Raw genomic sequence first — 17,509 nt, 5'->3', positions numbered from 1 at the left:
GTGCACAGTATCCCTACGATGTGACAGTGTGTATATACGGGTGGGTCATGCGGTGTGATCGCACGCACCACGCACAGGGTATACGGGGGGGTTTACAGCGGCGTCTTTTCGGAGCGAATAATGCGACTGCCTTGAGCAAGGCTACGTGATATAGGTCTATTAATACGTGATTTTACTCGACAAGGGGCAAATTATTCTAACAGCAATTATTGGCTATTGCCTTCAATTATTGTCGTTTCTTTTCGTTATTCCAATAACTCACGCTGTCAATCACTGAGTGTTACCATACAGTAGGACAGAATAGTATCAACCATAGATTGATACGTAATACAGCTCCTGGCTTTAAAGGAACACGTTGCCTTGGATCGGTCGAGTTGGTCTTTGAAAAGCGTTGTAACCGTTTTTTTATAAAATGCATATGGGTAGAAAGATGTTGTAAAAGTAGAATATAATGATCCGCACAAACATGCCTCGAAATTGCACGGTTTTCCTTTTACCTCGTCGACTAACACCGTCGGCCATTTATAGGAGTCAAATTGTTGACTCCCATAAATGGCCGACCGTGTTAGTTCGAACAGTAAAAGGATAACCACGCAATTTCGAGTCAAACTTGTGTGGATCATTGTACTTTTAAAACATCTTTCCAACCGTATGCATTTTATAAAAAAGGTTACAAACGCTTTTTATAGACCAACTCGTCCGATCCAAGGCAACGTGTTCCTTTAATTATTGCCAGGTGCATTTAGGTTCTTTTTTTGACTGACATTGCTAATGGCTTTCACTGAAGTGGTAACACACCCCTAATGTAAACAATATTAATCCATCAAGTCGTTCTTTAAAGTGGCTGTGTCTTTTTACATAAATTGCCTGTCGTCATGCTATTCATTAGTCTGCATGCTGTTTTTTGCTTTTCATTCACAGCCTCCTCCAATAGTTTTCAACCCTTTTTTTGGAAAAGCCTCGGGAGAGAAGTGACGTTGCAGTAAAAACGATCTGTACGTAGAGTATAGACCTTTTCGCAAATACCCATTGCGCAAGCGCTAACTGTTGAATGAGGTGCATGCTGGTCTAGCTGGCGTTCAAACTTGATCGCTAGCTGGACCAGCATGCACCTCACTCCACGCCTAGTGCGCACCTACCTAGTATTTTACGATAAGGTCTATGGTGAATGCAAGTGCGGTCTCAATCTTTCTTGGGCAAAATGCAACCTACTGCACACTGCATGCAGACGACCGAAAGTAAGTTTTCCATATCGGTGTTTTGATTGGTCCGGGGTGACGTTTGTCAGCTGCACCTACATCGACTCCGACCAATCGAAACACAGATACAGAAAGCTTACGTCACTGCACGTTTGTCCAATGAAATCATTGTATCCAACTGAATCTCCTGTAAAAGCGTACCCGTCATTACCATTGCGGATAAGGACCAGGGCCCAATTTCATAGAGCTGCTTAAGCACAAGAAATAGCTAAGCACAACAAAATAATGCTTACCAGAATATGATGTCTACCAGCCAAACTATACCATGCCACATGTACAATTTGTGACTGGTATCGTGTTCATTTTTGCTAAGCAGTAATTTGTTAAGCAATATTATTTTCTGCTTTAAAGGCAGTGGACACTATTGGTAATTACTCAAAATAATTATTAGCATAAAACCCTTCTTGGTGACGAGTAATGGGGAGAGGCTGATGGTATAAAACATTGTGAGAAACGGCTCCCTCTGAAGTGCCATAGTTTTCGAGACAGAAGTAATTTTCCACGATTTTGATTTCGAGACCTCAGATTTAGAACTTGAGGTCTCGAAATCAACCATCTAAACGCACAAAACTTCGTGTGACAGGGGTGTTTTTCTTTCATTATTATCTCGCAAGTTCGATGACCGATTGACCGAGGTTTGTTTTTTTATGCTTATGTTGAGATACACCAACTGATAAGGCTAGTCTTTGACAATTACCAATAGTGTCCACTGCCTTTAAGCAGCTCTATAAAATTGGGCCCAGTTTAATTAATATCATCCACTTATTGATACGCAATGTCAACAAATACTGACACAGATTATTGTGGGCTTCGCTATGAGTCTCTCTTTGAATGACGATGCTAATAGCTTTCACAGAGAGCTGGTAAATAAGAGCCTAATGGTAAGTTGATTAATCCATCGGCTTATTTATTGTAAGTGACAGTGACTGCACATAAGTTCTGTCAATATTTGTTCTCGTTTGATCGTTTATGTGCCATTGATCAGTCTGCCTGCTGTTGGGATAGAGTGTTCACTTGGCATTCTACCTCCATGTTCTAACAGAGTTTGAGAGATGTGTGTGTCCTCGACCCTGAAGCACTGCTCTCGCTATTCTACTGCGAGTAATCTAGACTATAGATTCGTCACAAGTTATGTCTTCATCAGGCTATTCTGGAACACATTGCTCAGAGTAAATCCTAGCAGGTTAGTCTTGGAACAGTTGATGCTCATGAGAACTTGTGTGGACACGTAGTAGGCTACTCTTGGAAGGCATTGGAACTGATGTTACTTTAACTATGAGATACTGTCGGAAGTGACAGCTGCCTGCACAAAAGTTCTGTCGAAACTAGCATAGTAAAGTCGCTATACTTCAATCGTTTATGTCATTGATCAGTTTGCCTGCTGCTGAGATAGTTGTTTTCACTTGGTATTTTAACTGAATTTAAATGATGTGTGTGGCTTCGACCTGACGGGCTGAGCTCAAATTCTATTGAGGCGGACAATCTGGATTCTTAAAGTTGTGTCTTTATCGGGCTAAAATCAAAACAGTCGACAGAGCCCACTCTAGCCTGATCCTCTTTGTTTATGAAGAGTGGTTATTTATTTATGCCATGACAATTTTTTTTGACGTAGGCCTACTCGACGAAAGCCCATGAATGATTGACAGGACCAGGGCCCAATTTCATAGAGCTGCTTAAGCACAAGAAATAGCTAAGCACAACAAAATAATGCTTACCAGAATATGATGTCTACCAGCCAAACTATACCATGCCACATGTACAATTTGTGACTGGTATCGTGTTCATTTTTGCTAAGCAGTAATTTGTTAAGCAATATTATTTTCTGCTTTAAAGGCAGTGGACACTATTGGTAATTACTCAAAATAATTATTAGCATAAAACCCTTCTTGGTGACGAGTAATGGGGAGAGGCTGATGGTATAAAACATTGTGAGAAACGGCTCCCTCTGAAGTGCCATAGTTTTCGAGACAGAAGTAATTTTCCACGATTTTGATTTCGAGACCTCAGATTTAGAACTTGAGGTCTCGAAATCAACCATCTAAACGCACAAAACTTCGTGTGACAGGGGTGTTTTTCTTTCATTATTATCTCGCAAGTTCGATGACCGATTGACCGAGGTTTGTTTTTTTATGCTTATGTTGAGATACACCAACTGATAAGGCTAGTCTTTGACAATTACCAATAGTGTCCACTGCCTTTAAGCAGCTCTATAAAATTGGGCCCAGTTTAATTAATATCATCCACTTATTGATACGCAATGTCAACAAATACTGACACAGATTATTGTGGGCTTCGCTATGAGTCTCTCTTTGAATGACGATGCTAATAGCTTTCACAGAGAGCTGGTAAATAAGAGCCTAATGGTAAGTTGATTAATCCATCGGCTTATTTATTGTAAGTGACAGTGACTGCACATAAGTTCTGTCAATATTTGTTCTCGTTTGATCGTTTATGTGCCATTGATCAGTCTGCCTGCTGTTGGGATAGAGTGTTCACTTGGCATTCTACCTCCATGTTCTAACAGAGTTTGAGAGATGTGTGTGTCCTCGACCCTGAAGCACTGCTCTCGCTATTCTACTGCGAGTAATCTAGACTATAGATTCGTCACAAGTTATGTCTTCATCAGGCTATTCTGGAACACATTGCTCAGAGTAAATCCTAGCAGGTTAGTCTTGGAACAGTTGATGCTCATGAGAACTTGTGTGGACACGTAGTAGGCTACTCTTGGAAGGCATTGGAACTGATGTTACTTTAACTATGAGATACTGTCGGAAGTGACAGCTGCCTGCACAAAAGTTCTGTCGAAACTAGCATAGTAAAGTCGCTATACTTCAATCGTTTATGTCATTGATCAGTTTGCCTGCTGCTGAGATAGTTGTTTTCACTTGGTATTTTAACTGAATTTAAATGATGTGTGTGGCTTCGACCTGACGGGCTGAGCTCAAATTCTATTGAGGCGGACAATCTGGATTCTTAAAGTTGTGTCTTTATCGGGCTAAAATCAAAACAGTCGACAGAGCCCACTCTAGCCTGATCCTCTTTGTTTATGAAGAGTGGTTATTTATTTATGCCATGACAATTTTTTTTGACGTAGGCCTACTCGACGAAAGCCCATGAATGATTGATAATGTGTTACTGTTAACTCATTGATACTGTCGGAAACATTCTAGGTTTTGTGATATTGCTGAAGATTGAATATTTGCTAAAACAACGATCATTCGACATGATCTAACTCTACATTCCACAGTCCAATCGGGTCTGATATCTCCGTTGCCCTCCGTATAATGACAGGTTAAGAACTAATTCGGAAAGCTTGAAGATTGGATTTGAAGACAACCAACGAAAATGCCCATTGAGAATATGAACTCTACATCCACATACTCTGTGGGTCTGTCCCCAGTCCTCGTCGCACTCCGTTCTTGTTTCATCGCCATCATTGCACTGCTGATTATATCTGGGAATATTCTCTCAATTGCCGTGACACGCCGTGTAACCAACTTAGCTGACAGCACCAAGGTTCTGATGACATCACTGGCTGTATTCGATCTCCTGGTTGGATTTCTTGCATTACCCAGTACTGTAGCGTCGGCTCTGGACGGCTGGCCTTTTGATGTTGTGGGATGCGATCTGGTCAATTTATTAATCACCATGTGTTTTCCAATGTCGATGTTTTCGATTGTTAGTCTTAACATTGAACGGTTTATAGCTGTAACCCGACCCTACAAGTTTACTGTGTGGTGCACCAGATTTCGGGTTATATTGGCTGTGCTTTTCCAGGCAATAATCAGTGTTTGTTATAGTTTTTTAATCGTTGTTGCATCCAATGAACCTGCAAAATTTGATGATATACTACAACTGTGTAATTTTGTTGAAGCCCCTTTTACAATTCGAATTTTTACCCTAGTTTCTGCGGATATATTTCCAACAATATCAATGTCATATATTTACTATCGTTTGATTAAAATCAGTCGCCAACATGAACAGCGACTGAATCAAAATGGCAACAACGAGGCAAACAATAATCATGACAACAAAGCTCTCAAGACGTTCCTTGTTGTTACGTTGACATTTGCTGGATGTTACACACCACATCTAACCTTGAAAACCTTGACGTCATTAGGAGTATCTACTCCACGTTCGCTTAGTTTTCTTTTTTTTTGGTTGGTAATCAGCAACAGTATGTTCAATGTCATCATCTACTGCCTCTTCAATAAGGTGTTTCGTCAAACAGCTAAGAAAATCCTCTTAGAGAGATTTCCTTGTTGCAACAGATCGGTTGCGCCAATTGAAATTGAATTATAATTGAATACAATTGTACATCTTAAACACAATGGACACTAATTGGTAATTGTCAAAGACCAGTCTTCACACTTGACGTATCTCAACATGCATAAAATAACAAACCTGTGAAAATTTAAGCTTAATTCGTCGTCGGAGTTGCAAGATAACTATATGAAAGAGAGAAAAAACACCCTTGTCACACGAAGTTGTGTGCTTTCAGATGCTTGATATCGAGACCTCAAATTCTAAATCTGAGGTCTCGAAATCAAACTCGTGGAAATTTACCTCTTTCTCGACAACTACAACACTTCAGAGGGAGCAGTTTCTCACAATGTTTTATACTATCAACCTATCCCCATAACTCGTTATCAAGAAAGGTTTTATGATAATAGTTATTTTGAGTAATTACCACTAGTGTCCACTGCCTATGTTGTAAATTTTGATTCTGTCTTCGGTAACTGATATATGACCATACCCACAGTATACATTTTAACACCTCAGTTTTTGCATTGGCAGTATTTGTGAACTCTGACTCTCAATAGCAGAACATTATTGTTAGAAAGTAATTAAATCAAAATAATACGGTGGCTAATTAAATGAATGCGTCTTTCACTATTGAATGGCAATGCAAGAAGTCAATTGATGGACAAGAAAAAAAAACATCAAAAAGGACAACTCAAACAAAAAATACTGTAAAATGATAATTAACCAACCATTGATAGTCATACACAGCCAACCCAGTACACCCTTGTTACTGCAAAATAATGTGTTTCATTTGGTTGCCTGGCAACGATGCTATGGTTCGTTTGCTACATTTCAGCTAATGATTTTACTAAACCAATCAGAAATAATTATGACCATTCAAACGGTGGCATGCTTTGACAGTTTCCTTTGAATTTTGAGTAAGTGGTGATTATTGAACCATTTTTATACGAATATTAAGTAGTCTAGTCGCCATCAGTTTGGCATTCAACATTTCCAATGCCCCATGATATTTTTGCTGTTTTCAATCTTCGATGGTGAAATCCTTAGTTGTTCAGCTATTATAGTTATAACAAAAGGAGGGTACAGAAGTGACGTCACAGGCAAAGTGCATAAGAAGTAAGGTGAAGTTAAGGTGGCGACAAGACAACAAAACTGATAATAGACGATAAAAACTGAAGGATGAATTAGAGGAGATGTGAGCCGACATGTAGCCTCATCCCTCTGATAGCTGGTAGGGCAGTTTCACTTGAATGCTGCTATTGAAGGAGACATCACAGCGGAAGCTGGTTCCATAGTCGGATGGATCGAGGGTAGAAGGAGTATTTGTATGGGTCTACTGGAGTTCCCTTCTGTGCTCTACACGGTTAGCAAGAAACAATTGGCTACCAGTCAGGAAAGAAAGCATGGTTATGAGGCTGGTTCTAATGGTCGACTACAGTAGTCAACTAAAAGTCAACAAGTTTGGCTGCTATTAAAATTAGCCGACCTTTAATTAAACCATTGTGCACGCTCAAATTTGCTCTAAACTACAGTGTCTTGTCGTTTTTGTTCAGACAAGGGGAAAACCTTTGAGAGGAATTCAGAGACATCAAACGGTGAACGGAAACTTGTTATAATAATAGCGATAAAAATGGCAGTCCTTTTGATATGTACTGGACTGCATGTTAATGTATGGACCTACTTTGGAAGAAATACATACAAGTTGGTATATCAAGTCACTGAGCACACTAATATCGTAGCTAACTGCGAACAACGAACATCTGATGACAAGCCGTGATTTGCAACTTTGCATTAGTATGATTTGAAACTTTGCATGGTGGAAATACGATAATAGAAAGATTTGTGGTAACACCATGTAATGATAATCTCTAAATGAGTTGGGATGGTTCTGAAAAGAACCGTTGGTTTCAAGTCGACGTTTCGATCAGTATGCTCTGATCGTCTTCAGGAGATAGCTGCATATATAGCTGAAGACCAGCCTGTTGAAGACCTGTCTGTTGATGAACGTGTTTAGCTTTTGACTGTTGAACGATGAGTAGAGAAACAATGAACACTACGACAACTACAGCCCCTTCGGGTTTGCCTGAATCGTTTATTGTTATCCGTACATTTTTCATTGTTATCATTGGTTTGCTGATCATTTCGGGGAATATTCTCTCGATTGCTGTGGTGCGTGGTGTCTCAACTTTGGCCGACAGTACTAAGGTTCTACTGACTACTCTCTCGTTGTATGACTTAACAGTTGGGATCATTTCACTACTCAGTGTCGTGCCATCAGCCACAGAAAGTGTCGTGCCATCAGCCACAGAAAAATGGGTCTACGGACAGTTCGTTTGCGAAGTTGTTGCTGTAGTTACATATGCATCTTTCATGATGTCAATTCTGTCTGTTTCGTTTCTTAACATTGAACGGTATATCGCCGTCACACGGCCGTATAAGTTCCCGATATGGTGTACCCGACGTCGCTTCATCATGCTTGTAGTTTTTGCATCGTGCTTTTCATTTTGTTGGCCAATTGGAATCAAGCTAATCTTTGGAGTGAATAGTGTTTTCCTAAAAGCTCCAGTTGTATGTCTTCTAGAACACAGCTCTGCAATTGTTGATATTCTGAACCTCATTTTTGGTGACATAGGTCCTGTGACGACCATGTTTTTTGTCTACTATCGCATCATCAAAGTCAGTAAACGGCAAGATCTACAACTGAACCGTAACCGTCAGAAAAAAGCACAAGCGGATCAAGAAAAGATGTTGAAAACATTCCTCATTGTCACTGTAATTTTTGCCATCTGCTACACACCGAATTTTGTCACGTATGTAGTTACAACTTTGATGGGCGTTACCCCTCCCCCAATAATTGAATGGGTAGTGGTATGGTTGACAATAAGTAATAGTATGTTTAATGTGTTCATCTACTGTCTTTTTAATGAGTCTTTTCGCCAGGTTGCCAAAAGAATCGTCATGGGGCGATTTGTGTGCTGCAAAAGATCAGTGGCACCAGTTGATATCGAACTGTGAAAGTCGAAATCACTGTTGTCAAGAGACAGTTGGCCCGATTCTTAGAGTGGCAGTCATCTCTCATCACACAATTGGACCTTGTCCAAATTGGCGTCTACAGCTATCAGCTACAGATAGGCCTACGGCTGTTGCTTATGGTTTTACAATGATATGAATAGGAGACTTTTGGGACGCTTGGTGGCAGCAGACTTACTAGATAAAATCCATTTTTCACGGTAATATGCGCATGCTCAGAACTACGTAAACAATGGACATATATCTGGTAAAGTCTGCTGCCACCTAGCGTTCCAAAGTCTCATATTGTCATCGTTAAGCATAATGTTATATTATTGCGCGCATGTCCGTCACTCAGTGGCGCTCCTGGCGCTGTAACATACGGTATTTCCTGCAAGGTGTGGGGCTATTTTTATGAGGAAGTCTTTGAAAGCAAGCACCGTGTAATGTTTTACAGAGTGCTGTGGCGCAATTTGCTGCCAATCGGACCAGGAACAAAGGGGGGGGGGGGGGGGCGCGAACCCCTTCTCTTTACTGTTATTTTACGTAAGTAAACAACACACGGGACCACGGCTATATGTCCCATCTGAAGGACGAGCATCGCGGTTGTGTCTTATTAATGACACCGGTGTCACGACTCTCGAACCCACAGTATGAAGTAGAACTTTGCCAAAAGGATGGAGGCCCCTATCTACAACAAAAAGATATTTTGAGAGAACAATGTTGAAAGTTTATTATTTCACCATATTTTACGCAGTTTCAGTTAATGGTAAAATTGTTTTAATTAAAAAATTTAGGTAAATTCACAACAAATGTTGTTCTTTGATCAGCTAATTTTTTTTTCAATTAAGTAGCATTTTCATTGAAGAAATTAGAATTGCGCGCCTTGAGTGAGAACAAAAAATGCTATTTAATTTTTGAGTGGATTTTGTGTTTTTTGTGGTGCTTGTTTATTTGACTGTGTTTAAATTGTGTTTTGAACCGTTTGGCGTTCTAAGATTATATTTCATCGAGGCCCTCAGTAAAAATCAGATAAATTAGCGAAATCTCTGATACATTTTTTTTTGCAGTAAAATTCAAATATTTTTAAACAATTTAATTCACTATTTAATTTTATCCAAGTTAAATTTATTATGGTATTTTTCATTTTGGTTGTTATGTGTAGCCCGACTCTGGTTCCCAATTAAGATTTTTTGCTCATGAAAAAAAACAACTAATTTTCTACTTCGTTTGTAGCTGTTTAACATGGGCTGATTACATACATAGGTTAAATGATTGGTTGTATTAGTCACCAATAGAGGGCGTAACTGACTGTTACGCGAACGTTGCTGTGGCGACAGACAACCACACTGGCTGACTGGCAGCAGGTTGCTGGATGTTATGTACTACGCCATGTTGTGTTCATCCGCGACAAATAGAAACTCACTGAGTGCAAGTAGTATTCATTTCTTTTCATTATTTATTTGTTTTACAAGATTGAATTGAAACTAATACTCATAAATGTACGCACAAATTAATTTTAGTGACAAATAAATCTAGTTAATACGCATTTTAGAAGAGAGCTATATTTCGCGGAGTAATATTAACCTTTATAATTGATTGACACAGTTGAGATCCAAGGGGTGCTGAAATCGTAAAAGTGATTAAACTTTGTGTGGAAGACGTAAACACACATTAGCGTTTGTGTAAATTTAGTCAATTTGATCGTTATCATTCACCGACAGTACACAATTTAACAACATTCCTGCGTGACCGAGACCATCTCGGCACCGAGGTAGTCCATAGCCGTGAAAAATGGAAAACGGTGAGGGAGAAAAAGCTGAAAATCCGGGTGCAGATGGGGGACCAAGCGAGAAAGAGTCGAATAAACCCGACTCGCCGAAACCTGACACTCAAGATGTTGCCCCTCCGCTCATAACAACAGCAAAACGTGAGTGCGCCCCACTGATTATTCAATGTATATTGCATGTTAATAAAGGCTAGGATAGACGTAAGTGGGTTCACTTACACAAATGGGTGAAATCAACCAGTAATATTAATAAACTGAATTTAATTGATTTAATCTTGTGTTGACTTGTTGTGTTGTGGTTCGGACTTGTGTGTCATTCACAGTGATACAGTCATACATGTTTTGGACTTTTGTAAGGACTGAGGTTGTGTACATTTATTTATATTATTTATAATTGAAGTTGAAACTTAAACAACATTGTAATGTATATCATTTTTATAGGCTGGCACATTTGGGGATTTTTTAACCTTTTACTTCAACCTTTAATGTTCCCATCACTTGTGTTTAATTTAATAATAGCATTGATCTATATTTTAAGTAGAAAACAATCATGACATCAAGTTGACATGCAATAAGTTTTATAAAAAAAATAAACCTTCTAACGCCCATCCCCATGGCAATGCCATCCTATTTTTGGGATAAATTATTACACCCCTGTCTGTCTGTCACGTCCAACATGTCCAAGGTTGACCCTGAATTATAAAATAAAGGTGTATGCTGGGAGTGGGATTATTTAACCGGAGCCAAACCTTAGCCTCCCATACCTCTAAACTTGTGCGGCAAAGTTGTTTTCACCATTGGCCCTAATTGCATTTGTGAATCCTTTTTAAGAATACTCATTTGTGCATGATGTGTTTTTTGTATCGTTCTGCTTTTGGATGTTTGGGGCGCATCCCCAAATATAATTTGCCCCACAGGTGAATCGACGTTGGATCAAAAGTTTAAACAAGATTGTCAAATTGCAAGATGGACCTAGGTAGGATCGGTGACCGTTGATGATGGTTGTGTTAAAGTTTACAACTCTTTTTAACTGAGGGGGTGAGCAAAAAATTTGCCCCTTAAATGTTTTAAATTAATCTATTGTTCCAGCTGAAGATAAGAAAGATGAACCCAAGAAGAAGGCTGTGGGGTCGGAAGGAGCGACAGAAAAACGTAGGCGAGGCCCACCACCACCGGTAGGAAAACTTCACGTTTTTCACTTACTGAATTTCTTCAATGTCACTATTACTTTCTTGTATGCATTATGATGAAGTAGTTTGTAACTACGAAAGCTCATGCAGTTTCCCATGTAATTAGTTAATTAGCAAAATGAAAAATAACAAAATTAGTATTTTTAATTTGTCAATAAAGCCGTTTCTTATATGTAGCTCCTCAATCATATTTTTAGAACAAATAAACTGATAAATATTTCATTTAGTTTTCTCCTCACCATACACCTGCTAGAGCCCTAAAACATGTAGCAGGCGCACATGCAAATTGGCAGTATAAATGTCTTTTGTTTTGTCGCCTTCAAGGATGTCAAACATTGCGATTGAAACCAGCATTACATTTGTCTCAGCCAACTGTGGGTCGTTCATATAAATCTTAGTGAGGGCTCTGGTTAGTCTTTTTTCAAGGCCTTCTTTACTTAGACAGCTTCACAGTTTTTCCACTCGACTCCCGCAAGAGGTCTTCCTCTCCAGTCACTACAAAGCTGCTAAAGCCAAGGTGGCCTTGACAGAAGGCTACTGCTCTCTCTCTGAGCTTTTGATGTCAAAGGCATGGGGACTTTTGACCACAGCTAATGGCAGCAATAAATGTCTTGTTTATAAATGTAAAAAAACATTCTTTAGTTTTTATCTTTAACTTGGTTCACCAAACCCTGTTTTTAACCACAAAACCCTTGCCTTGTTTTATGCACCAGCTCACGCAGAAAGGGCCGTCGGTAAGTGGTATTTTTTAGCTAGCCATTTATAGATCCATAGCTGTTTGTTTGACTTTACTAATCATTTGCGATAATACAATTCAGTAGTTTAGTCTCAAGCCTATTTAAAAGCCTTTTGAGTTTGTTTTTTTAATGAACTTTGATGGAATCGTATTTAACAAAAGTGTTGGTAGGCTGTGTAGAATGGGCATGATGGCTTTATACTAACATTAATTTAAAGTGGTTTTCAACAAAATTACCTTGTAGGCCTAAGTGGTTTACAACAAAAAGTACCACGAGTGTCTTTTTTATCATAAACAAAATAATCAGAAATGTTTTTGCCAGCACTGACTGTTCTAACCAGGCATGCAGCTCTTCCGTAAAAAAAAAAAAAAAAAGGGGGCGGGGAAATATGCCTGGCAACAACAGTGTACAACTACAATCATGTAAAATAAGCCCAGTAAATGTACTAACAATGCACCTAAGAGCATAATAAACCTCAACATTTTCTAGGGTACCATTGTGGGTCTCATGTCCCGTGGCGTTTCGGCTGCCTCGCTCCGCACTTGCGTTGTGCCTTTGAAAATTTTCCTCTTTATTGTTCAACGGGCAGTTGCATGCCTGTCTAACATTTTAAATGCTTGTTTGGAGCATGTGCAAATGGAGTAACCTACATAGAGTGTATAAATTCATCCACTTCATGCAATGTTTAAGAACAGAAGAAAGAGAAAAAGGAAGAGTTTGGTGAAATTAACGGCAGTATCCAATGTAACATTAATTGCTGTGTATCACAACAACACCAGCAGGCGTCATCATCAGTACGTTGCTATGTGATCCATTGTCACTGAAAAAGCAAACTTTGCCTTGGGCTAATTGTTCTTTTCAGGTCACGGTTGGTCGGGCATCGTTGGATGTATCAACAGAATCGACCCCTCGTCTACGTCGAGTTGTATGTTCCATTCATCAAATCATTTCAGATTTCTTTTTATCATCTGATCATGGTACACAATCACCCATGATTCCATGCTGTCAAATGCTTGCATGCATCATTTAGAATAAATATAATTCAAAATCTGAGAAGCAATAATGTTTTCTGCTGTTCTTAGTCTTGAAAAGCATTGCATTCGCTTTTGAGGTGCAAACATTAAACTTTACTTTGGTACTACAAAAACTTTATCCTGCATCTGATCTGGTATTTTTATTTTTTGTTATTATTATTTTTTTTTTGGGAGGGGAGATTTGCAAGAATTTGTTGCTGGAGAGAACATGTCACATGACCAAACAATGCTACATTGTAAGACGACTTTAAAAGCAATAGGATTTATTGTTTTCTTGTGAGACATGAAGGCCGTGGCCTGCATTGCCCCTGGTCTTGGCCTTTGTGCCCCTTCAAAAGTTTACCATTGACTTAAAGATTTTCCAATTGAAGTGCCCTTTGCAAAATGAAACCTGCCAAGCTTGCCCCTTCCAGGCCTGTGGTGATGATTGATACTGGCAAAAAAATGGGCAGGTTATGTCGGTCCATGGTCGGTCACTGCTGAAAATACCAGTTGTGTCTGTACTCTAGTCAGGGTGCGTTCGATTAGCGTTCGATTAGCGGTGCTCATTCGGGTGAGCCCCTGACAAGAGCTGAACGAACGATCACTCACCGCTCTTGTAGTGACGTCATGCACCTGGGGCCAGCTCCCAAGTGACCCACCCCACAAGCAGGGCACTGAGGGCTGACCTGGGTGAGCCCCTGGAATGACGTCAAAGCTATTCGAACCCACCTGGGGAAGACCCGGGGCGACCCAGGGAACACACCCTCAGATTTTGTTTATTGCCCATGAAAAAAATCAGCCAATTTGTATGATTGAAAGCATGAAAGTTCTATTAAGCCTACATCCTACACATGTTGTCATCTCTTGTACTCCTACAAATAGTCTTATTTTTTTCCCCAGGGCAATAAGTGGTAGGGTGGGGGGGTACCTCAGGTTCTTGAAAGGGCAGGCTAAACGCTGTTACATTGTTACATCGTCTAATACATGGATACATTTTGGTTGGCAGGCTCTGCAATCTTGCTTCATTAATTAACACACCTTTTTTTTACAGCTAATTAACCTTCTTTCCATAGTAGAGCTGCATCACCCAAAGGAACAACACCTTTTGTTTACGTCTGTAAACAAATTTGCATTCAGTAACCATATTGTTTAGATCCATTCTGTACTTCTGGTAGTAACTTCTTTAGTTTTAAAATATGCTAAAAAAAAAAAAATCAAAGTTCTGGTAGAGTGGTAGATAGTTAATTCTCATTCATGTAGATTAATGTACGTATGTGCACATGTAGTCTTGGTCAAGGCGTTCCTACATTTTTTTTAGTTGCACTACACGGCAGCGCAAAATTTCCTCAAATACATGAAGAGGTCATTACATCAAGTTGTATAAATGTTCACGTAATTTGGGAAATGTGCTCTCTATTGTGGGATTATGTGATGACTGGGGCAGGCTTTTGATAAGATCGCAATCAGTGTTTGGGACAATTTGAGTGCGACGGTCCGGTGGTAAGATTGCGATCAGTATCTGAAATATTAACATGTAGAAACGTCTTGAGCCAAGTCTAGTGGTAGACAAACTGTAGCTGTTGCATTGTAGACATTATGTGTACCATGCAGTGTTTCCATTGGCTAAAAAAAATGTTTTTAAAATATTTTATGAGCACTCGAAGGTGTGTTTTAAAGCTAACATACGTGTACGTGCAAATTGGGGTATAAAGTAGATGGTTTGTTTGTTTAGTTAAATAGTACATGTAGATGTAGTTGGAATGTTCGTTAACCATTCATTTTATGTAGAACATTGTTGCTGGCATTTAACAGCTTCCATGATTGCAGTGGCTATATTTTAAGTAATTATTTTAGTGTCTAGAATTTCATAAATTCTTGTTCGTGCCTGGAGGTCACTGATGAGTAGTAATTCAAGGGCATGAAATAATATTTTTGAGTAAAAGAAATTTTGATCAAGCTTTCAAATTTGAACACATGATGGAAACATAAAAGTGATCCTTTGGTCCATCGAAGTGGGAGGCTTCACAATCTCAATATATAAAACAGTTTAAAAGACATTATCAGCAATAATCCGTCGCCCCTCTTCAAAAAATAATCTAAAAGATTAACTTCTGATCCTATTTCATCTTTCAAAAGCTTCTGTTTGAAGGTTGCTCTGTATGGATGGTCAAAACAAATAGTTTGTTGGAAACAAAATCCGGTTATCATAATACCCTGTGCTTGGTCATGTTGGTACATGAAGCTGCACTGTTTTAGCACCGGTTTAAAAGCACTGGACAATGTTGGTAATTACTCAAAATAATTGTGAGCATAAAACTTACTTGGTAACGAGCAATGGAGAGCTGGTAGTATAAAACATTGTGAGAAACAACTCTCTCTGAAGTATCATCGTTTTCTTGTGCAACAAGGTTTTTTTCCCCCTTAATCTCTCGCAACTTCGACGACCAATTGAGTTCAAATTTTCACAGCTATGCATATGTCATGTATGTTGAGATACACCAAGTGAAAAGACTGGTTTGTGACAATAGACCGATCCATTAAGCCCCGCTCCATTACGTATTGTCCAATCACAACCCCTATCGCAACCAAAATAAGGTTCGACATGTGTGCGCGTATGCTTGGCGCTCTCGCCAGAGTTGTGCAGAATGGCATTGGAGAGGCACACGTGTTCTTGCTCACACGTGCGCCGCGGGCGGAGCTTTATGGAACAGTCTATTACCAAGGTGTCCAGTGTCTTTGATGTAGAACAAGGGCAATGGAAGTTCAAGAGATCAGATTTATGTTGTGGGCACAGGTAGTAAATATAGGGCATTGGTAGTTGCCAATCTAAGCTGACTTGATTGCTCATATATCTGGTTTTATTTTCTCCCACAGTCCGTGGCCAAAAAGAACGTGGTGATGTCTACTGAAGCCATGAAGGAAATGGCAAAGCAAGCAAAGGCAAATCGTGATGAGAGACGTACAGGGGTGAGTGATTGTTGTCCGTGATTCAGGGCTTGGATTTAGTCAGTAGCCCTGGATGTGAAGGGTTGGAAATAAATGCAAATTAATTCATTTTATGAATGCTAATGTTAAGGAAGTCGGGGCCCAATTTCATATAGCTGCTAAGCACACAAAGCTGCTTAGCATGACATTTTTGCCTTGATAAAAACAGGATCACCAACCAAATTTCCAATGTGATTTTCAGGGTAGGCAAACAATACCTGAATACCAGTAACAAGCAATTTGCAACAAATTGAAATTTGGTTGGTAATCCTGTTTTTATCAAGGAAGAAATTTCATGCTAAGCAAATTTTCGTGCTTAGCAGCTCTTTGAAATTGGGTCCTGGTTGGCGCAGTGGTGTCTTGCCTCGCCTTCCACCTCTGGGGACCCGGGGGCACTATGTGGATTGGGTTTTTCAGTCCCTACTTTACTTTGTGGGTTTTCCCTGGAGCAATTCTATGGGGTTTTCCTCCCACTTCTAAAACTGAACTGTTGTCTTCATTGTCATCTCACCATGTCTAGATGCTGAAAAGGCTTTGACAAGTATAGATGTGGATGTTAAAGGAACACGTTGCCTTGGATCGGTCGAGTTGGTCTATAAAAAGCGTTCGTAACCGTTTGTTATAAAATGCATGTGGGTAGAAAGATGTTGTAAAAGTAGAATACAATGATCCACACAAACATTCCTCGAAATTGCACGGTTTTCCTTTTACCTCGTCGACTAACACGGTCGGCCATTTATGGGAGTCAAATTTTTGACTCCCATAAATGGCCGACCGTGTTAGTTCGCACAGTAAAAGGAAAACCACGCAATTTCGAGGCAAAATTGTGTGGATCATTGTATTCTACTTTTAAAACATCTTTCCAACCATTATGCATTTCATAAAAAACGGTTACAGACGCTTTTTATAGACCAACTCGTCCGATCCAAGGCAACGTGTTCCTTTAAATACTCTTTGTGGCATACACATAAGAGGATTTTTCTAACTGTTTTATTTTCATGTGTTTCACTTCAGATGGATGCAAGGCATCAGTTTGTCTTCGGAAAGGTAGGTCAAGTCATTTAAATAGTTTGGGGTTGAACAAAGACAAGTTTTTTAAATGTTCTGGAGAGAAGTGCTTTAAAATCAACTTTGTATAACTCTCACCATACTGCCTACTGGCATGACTGGTGGAAATGAAAACTTGTTTGTTTTTGTCTGCACCCACAGCCAGGAACACTGGGGCGAACCCCTTCTCTTTTTAATAAAATGCACCTTG

At 39.5% G+C, this 17,509-nt stretch overlaps 3 protein-coding genes across 7 annotated transcripts in view; all 3 read left to right on the top strand.

Moving 5' to 3' along the window:
- Nucleotides 1-4,604: 4,604 nt before the first annotated feature.
- LOC139947345 (histamine H2 receptor-like) lies at nucleotides 4,605-5,561 on the top strand. Its single transcript, XM_071945243.1, has one exon. The coding sequence runs from the start codon at nucleotides 4,605-4,607 to the stop codon at nucleotides 5,559-5,561; it is 957 nt and encodes a 318-aa protein (XP_071801344.1).
- A 2,010-nt stretch (nucleotides 5,562-7,571) lies between these two features.
- On the top strand, nucleotides 7,572-8,540 carry LOC139946759 (beta-2 adrenergic receptor-like). The gene has a single exon (XM_071944438.1). The coding sequence runs from the start codon at nucleotides 7,572-7,574 to the stop codon at nucleotides 8,538-8,540; it is 969 nt and encodes a 322-aa protein (XP_071800539.1).
- Nucleotides 8,541-10,189: 1,649 nt separating this feature from the next.
- Nucleotides 10,190-17,509, top strand: part of LOC139947184 (dynein axonemal heavy chain 5-like) — a 92,443-nt gene continuing 85,123 nt past the window's right edge. For 2 of the 5 annotated variants that reach the window (XM_071945049.1, XM_071945053.1), the window contains exons 1-6: nucleotides 10,190-10,464; nucleotides 11,413-11,498; nucleotides 12,227-12,247; nucleotides 13,113-13,175; nucleotides 16,141-16,233; nucleotides 17,266-17,298. In XM_071945049.1, coding sequence (XP_071801150.1) covers nucleotides 10,329-10,464; nucleotides 11,413-11,498; nucleotides 12,227-12,247; nucleotides 13,113-13,175; nucleotides 16,141-16,233; nucleotides 17,266-17,298 — 432 coding nt within the window. In that variant the 5' untranslated portion in view covers nucleotides 10,190-10,328. The remainder of the gene's footprint in view (nucleotides 10,465-11,412; nucleotides 11,499-12,226; nucleotides 12,248-13,112; nucleotides 13,176-16,140; nucleotides 16,234-17,265; nucleotides 17,299-17,509) is intronic. The other 3 variants (XM_071945050.1, XM_071945051.1, XM_071945052.1) reach the window with 3 other exon arrangements.

The sequence above is a fragment of the Asterias amurensis genome, chromosome 14 (genome assembly GCF_032118995.1).
Source record: "Asterias amurensis chromosome 14, ASM3211899v1".
Classification (NCBI taxonomy): domain Eukaryota; kingdom Metazoa; phylum Echinodermata; class Asteroidea; order Forcipulatida; family Asteriidae; genus Asterias; species Asterias amurensis.
This window is presented reverse-complemented; position numbering and strand designations above follow the sequence as displayed.

Excerpts from the sequence above, each read along its gene's own strand:
- LOC139946759 (XM_071944438.1), top strand. The coding sequence starts at position 7,572 with ATGAACACTACGACAACTACAGCCCCTTCGGGTTTGCCTGAATCGTTT.
- LOC139947345 (XM_071945243.1), top strand. The coding sequence starts at position 4,605 with ATGCCCATTGAGAATATGAACTCTACATCCACATACTCTGTGGGTCTG.